General features: G+C 47.6%; 1 protein-coding gene across 1 annotated transcript in view; it reads right to left on the reverse strand.

Moving 5' to 3' along the window:
- raver2 (ribonucleoprotein, PTB-binding 2) overlaps positions 1–2,678 on the reverse strand; it is a 91,275-nt gene extending 88,597 nt beyond the window's left edge. Inside the window, exon 1 of the mRNA XM_085252213.1 lies at positions 2,339–2,678. Within this exon, the coding sequence (XP_085108339.1) occupies positions 2,339–2,611 (273 nt within the window). The 5' untranslated portion in view covers positions 2,612–2,678. The remainder of the gene's footprint in view (positions 1–2,338) is intronic.
- Positions 2,679–6,258: the final 3,580 nt, after the last annotated feature.

Raw genomic sequence — 6,258 nt, forward strand, 5'->3', positions numbered from 1 at the left:
AAGAGTGACTTTAAAAGGATTTAAAAAATGCAAAGCAGAAAAACACTGAATTGAAAACTGAACACAGCACCATAAAGCTGATGGGAGCTGGGGCTTTCTGTGACAATTCTCCCCAAGTTCATTACCGCAAACACACTGTACCCTTCCTCTGTTCCTCCCCTTTTCCCTTCCCCCACTTCTCCCCTAAAATGAGGACTGTCAACGGGGCCATATATCTGACACAGTCTACTGTGGACACACACATACATGCACATGCGGCCTGCGATCGAGTGTTCAGTAATGGGGCAGTGGGAATGAGGGGAATGGGGAGATGGAGACGGCTGGGTGCTGCTGGGCCTATCAGTCGGGTTATATAAGACTGTAATGAGGACTTTCCTTTGCCATAAATCTATAACCTCACTGAAGATAAAATACAGTAAACACCAGCACTTAGAGCATCACCGCATCTCTGCACAGGACCGAACGAGAACAGCTGCAGGATTTTATGTCTTGCGCACTAACAAGATGTCTCCGTTTCAGTGCTCGTGGGAGTCAGATTGTTTATTGACTGATTAGTCTTGATTAAGATGTTAATGAACTGCTTAATAAATTAAATCAGAAAATTAGGGGGAAGGGGGCTCCAGGTGGTGTCTTGAAATCGCATTTTAGCCCAACCAACTGTTGAACAGTGGAGTCCAAACAAATGAGAAAGATGCAGAAAGTTCACGTTTAAGGAGCTGACACAAGATTTATGTTGGATCGTTCTGACAATCACACCCAGAGGCTGCTCCACACAACGCCATACTCGCCATAATGGGGACAGTATTTATGAGTGCTGCGATGTCATTTGAAACACTTTTGTTCTTTCCCCTCTCCTATGCTGCTCATTTCTGAAGATCTAAAGGCCGAGCTCGCGTCAGTCCAACTACATCACCTTCACTTCCACCAGTGGAAACTCACACCGTGTCATGTCTCAGTAAGAAACACTCCTGCAGTGCTCCTTTAAATGGACAGATTTATGTGGCACATTCAGCAGCGCAGGACTTCACGCCACTGAGCTTGGTCTCCCCCCCCCCCAGCACATCACGCTCCATCTGACACGCCGACAATGTGGGGGGAAAAACCACACACACACATACACACAGAGAGAGAGAGAGAGAGAGAGAGAGAGAGAGAGAGAGAGAGAGAGAGAGAGAACTTCCAATTTTGCTGCTTCACCTGATCCAAATGACCCTCCACCACCACTCCACTTCTCATTTCTCACACACACCATGCATTCTCACCCTTCCTCCCCCCTCTTCTTCCACGCTCACCGCGCAAACACCCGGCCGAGGTACTGGCACTCTTTGGCTGAGAGCCTCTCAAAGAATGTGCGGCGGTACAAGCCTGAAGGAATACACACCATCAGCGCCCTCAACACGCTGCCTCATAAAGGCTCGCGGGCTGACACAAGTGATGGATCACACTTAGCAGGAGAAATGAAAAAAAGAAAAGAAAACACTCTGTGGTCCTCGGTGAACATGCAAAATTGAAATGATGTGCTTTCTGTCTTTAGGAAATTGGGGGAAACTGTTTAGAACGGGCAAAGGTCAGAGATCAGGGATCCACACCTGTCGTGGCCACAGTAGAGTACAGTATTTGTACAATATTACAACAGTACAACTTGCTGTCGATTGCCAGTCTGCAGATCTGATGTTAAACTTTACGCAGCACAAAACAAAAACACGCAGAGCGCATAAAGCTAAAAGCAGAAAAGGCCGCATGCATTTCATGATTTAATCAGAGTGTCTGCAGACGACAGACTGCATTTTGCAGCGTCTCCTCCTGCTGAAAAACACCCCACTTTGCATCCTTCTGGCTACTTTCCCAGGAGCTCACCTGTTACACGAGTCTGACTGCACACAAGTCAAATTCAGGCACACCGTTTCACTTATAGCAGCAGCCAAATGATGCACTTCCAGCTACAGTGAGGTGAGACCCATGGGAAACGCAAGTCACACAGCAAAAAGAGGAACTTCGAAGTGACTCTGCCCGTGGATCCCCCCAATCAGAATCTGACATCATGTTGGAAAAAACATGCAGGAAAGATAAGTAAGCTACATACAATGATAAGTTTACCATGAGCTAGTCGGATACACTCGGAAAGTTCCCTGTAAAGTTTATATCTGATCAGGAGGTGATGTGGTCAAAGTCATGACCTGAGACCGCGATCACACTCGCGGGTGTCAGAACTAAGCAGTGAAATGAAGGTTAAAAGGCTTAAAGCAGGAGTCCGTGCGAGCGTGCGTAAAATGTTGGGGGGGGTGAGAGAAAAAGAGCTCCACCCTGTTATTTCTCCACCGTAAACTGACATGTATACCTGGTTGGTGGTGTCAGGCGGCAGGTTCTTAATGAGGATTTTCCTCCTGTTGCTCAGCTCCTTGCGAGTTTTGGCCAGCCTCCTCTCGATTTCCTCGGGCTCCAGGTCCGGCAGGTCACGGAGGCTAATCCCGGAGTCCGGGGGTTGCGCTGCCGTCGCCTCCTCGTCCTCGTGCTGCCGGCTCTCGGGGCTGTCCATCTCCGGGGAAAGTGCGCTATCCCGGGCTAGAGAAGAGTGAACGCTCGGCGGCTGGATGGATGAGGCTGCCGCCATCTTGGGAAAAGTGTGAGGAAAGCGAGAGAGAGAGAGAGAGAGAGAGAGAGAGCAGGTGGGAGGTGTGTGTGTGTGTGTCGGTGGAAGAGAGAAAGATTAAAAGAGAGAGAGAGAGAGAGAGAGAGAGAGAGAGAGAGAGCGAAGGAAAAGGACCGACAGCCAACAACACACAACAATACTGCCAAATTGCTCTGAACTATTTCTTTTAAATCTTCGCTTCTGTATTTGGCGTCAGTTTGTATTCTCCTGTTTCTACTCTGACCGATGATGAGCCGTGATAAAGAGCGGCAACACAGCAGAGCTACAAGGTTTAGATTAACGTTACATTAAACATAGCATTTGTTTAAAACGGGGCGTTTAAGAGTCGCTGTCATCTGATGAATGAAACTTGTATATGGGCACTTTGACGCACACATGGTTCCCAGCGTGTCGGGCTGCACTCCGGACTCCTGGCGACCCCAACTGTCCGTTAACTGCATAGGAGCCAATCATCATTGGTCAGTGCGGATTAGTGCGCTTTTGAATTGGCTTGCCAATGTCGTGTCGTGTGGCACCAACTTGATCCTCCAAACTGCATATGTTTCCGGATTTTTAGGAGGGAACTAAATTATTATTATTTTTATTATCGATCACATATCGAACCTGCAGAACGCTCTGTCGCCTTCACCCTGCACCAAAGTGCTGTATGTGCGCACATTTCTTATTTCGGTGCGGCGGCCCAATTACAGCATTTCTTCTTTTGGTGAAGAAGAGAATTGGAGAAGATCCGCCAGAGCTTTCCTGTTCCCCATGTGCATAATGTTACCATGAATGGCTGTGTGCCTTCCCTACTTTCTACCCAAGTGATCCAGTGAATGCCAGCCCAGCCTGCGCGCCTGCCTGCCCACCGTGGGTGGAAAGCTGCTCCTGGCAAACACAAGGGGAGCAGAGCTCCCTGCCGAGTCCTCACAATGCCCGTGTAGCTTCCGCAGGCAGAATGAGTCGCTGAAAGACACACACTGTATGCTCACACTCATAAATATGCACTTACATTCACGTAGGCACACAAACATGTCAACAAGCGCACAATCAACCCACTTAGAAAATGTTTAGAGCGCGCTTATTGCCGGGGCCCTCTGAAAGAGAGACGGAGAAATCAACCTCCGTGTTCTCTCTCTCTCGCCATCTGTGTGGAGCGTTTCTTGGCAGATCGAAGTCCAGACAATCACAGTTGTCGGTGGGTGAAAATGATCTCGCATTGCCAAGTGGCTGAAGCAGTGTAACCGGAAGGCAGCGAGTGTATGCAGGCTGTTTGTTGCTTAAATGCTTCAATCAGGCGTGAGCGTAGTCCACTCCAGAGTGGAAAGGCCAAACCAAAAAGAAGGGCAATTTGTGTAACTGCAAATAGAAGCAGTTTATAAGTCTGCATGCACTTCATGCATCAGCTCAACATTACTGCTGGGAGCTAAGAATCCAAGGCGCAATGTCACACTGTGTCCTCCTGACAAATGCTCCTGAAGATGCAACCTGCTATGTATCAATGACGGAGTAGTTCACACACCAGACTGCCAGACTGTACTAAATATCTTAAAGGAATGCATGACAGTTATATCCTTTATTTAGCAGATACGAGGCTAAAGAGATCACCTTTTTTTAATAGAGACATAGCCAAGAGAGTGGCCCCAGACTACTGATCGTTTTAAATTCAGTTGTTAGTTCCATTCCTCATTGGACACTTATCATCTTAACATCGGATATCAGATACTTCAGCTCAAGTAGGCCTGCTACACAAGCTCAGTATCTAGCTATTTTATACCATCTCTGTGGTCTCTCATGACGTTACAGGTGCCCTTAACCCAAGTCACAAACTTATCATCATCATGCAGGAAATCAAGCTGAAGCAAATGCCCCTGAGAAGTCGTCCTACATGTAAACTGTGTTTTGATCCAACTGCAGCTCATACAATAGTCGGTACTGGCTGACAGATTGGGGGACATGAATCATTGAGCAGTAGTTCTGTGAAAAGACAGCAAGGACTCGCCTGTCACTTGCACAGGCTGATTTTAGAGACGCATGAATCACTCCACTAAGTGCTAAACAACGTTTTCCATGAGAGAACAATTAATTTGTTCTCTCTGTCCCCCTGGTGCATACACACACACGTGCCAGCACCATCGTTTTACACTTAGAGACACACACCGACACACTTAGACATTAACTTGTGTCGGCCTGTAACCTCCTCGCATGGTTACACAAACTCTGTAGCTATCTTTCAAAGCGTTTTACCTAGTCCCATAATAATAATGCGCTCTGCTACACAAACCAAGGGGGGGAAAGAGATGTTGGTTGCTCTACAATCTTAAAAAATATATAATAATAAAACACAAGAGCCCTGCTGGTGCTTCAGTGTGTCAGCCAGTGATTCACAGCCCCTTTTGGAGTGGGTGGCAGCAGAGAGGAGAAGGAGAGCGCAGGAAAACGTTTGCTGCTGCTCGCTGGGACTGAGAGTGTGAGGGCGTGGGTGGGTTGAGTGGCTGAACAGGCAAAGCAGGCACCTGGGACGAGCTCAGTAGGCGTGAGGATGGATGGGAGGCAATGAGAGGGATTGATGAGGAGGAGGAGGTATCAGGAGAGTGAGGGGTTAACCCCAAATGCTGAAGAGTGCAATGTGATTATGGATATGTCATCCTGTGCTCCTGTCAGTAATGCATGAGCTGATGCAAACAGCTGGCGTAACGCTCTCGTGAAGGATCAGGGATACAGTGTGGTGGCGTGGCTGCTTCCTCTGATGGCATAGGAGAGATTTAGGGACATGTGACCTACTAAAAACAGCTGACCTGAACACATGGAGGACAATATGCACAAGAGCTCCCTGCCCAATTCTTGTCCTAATTACAGTCATAAGCGTACCTCTTCATCATTACATGGGGAGAGTTGCTTTTATGTGGCAAGCAAGTGACTGAGTAATGAGAAAGTCTCATTTTGTTAGCATTTAAGTGGCCCTTGCTTTCTAACCAAGCATAAATGTGCATCTTTATCCCCCCAAAAGCTCCATTTAGATGCGATTTTACAAGCTTGCCTTAAAAGTTGTACCTTTGAGCGGGAGACTGTCATTAAATCCTTAAGATTTTAGTGCAGTGTTTATTTGTGTGTTTAAAAAAATCCATATGCTGAAGGGACTCCAAAGCGTTTTAATTTGCTTGCTCGTGCGACTTGAGATGATCACACAGCAGAGATGTTTTCTTGGGGAAACTGGGACTCTGAACTGCACAAAAATATGCTGCAAGTGCATGTCTGCTGTACTAGTTGGCAGAGCGGAGACTGACTGAAATGACCCGAGGGTGCTTGGACACGAGCTCGGTGCTCTAATTCAGAGAGTTTCCCTGGCAGGGAGCAGCAGACAGCTCAGGAGAAAGCGGCACAGCAGAGGAGATACGGTGACAGTGGAAAAGAGATAAAGACAGCTCCATGTAGGAGTGGTGTGAATGAATGCAGACAAACTGATTAGGTTTGTGGGACATGGAGACAGGCAGGCAGACAAGAAATGAGGAGGAAGTGCCCACCTTCTTCAGCTCTCAGCACTGCTGAACTACATCCCTGCTTCCCCAGTGTGCACATCTCCATTTCCACCTCAAGGTTAAACAGCATACCTTGCTGTACTCTATAGC

This window comes from Mchenga conophoros, linkage group LG17, assembly GCF_057382185.1.
Source record: "Mchenga conophoros isolate Kocher_MC1m ecotype Shallow Benthic linkage group LG17, M_conophoros_male_GT1.1, whole genome shotgun sequence".
NCBI classification, from domain to species: Eukaryota; Metazoa; Chordata; class Actinopteri; order Cichliformes; family Cichlidae; genus Mchenga; species Mchenga conophoros.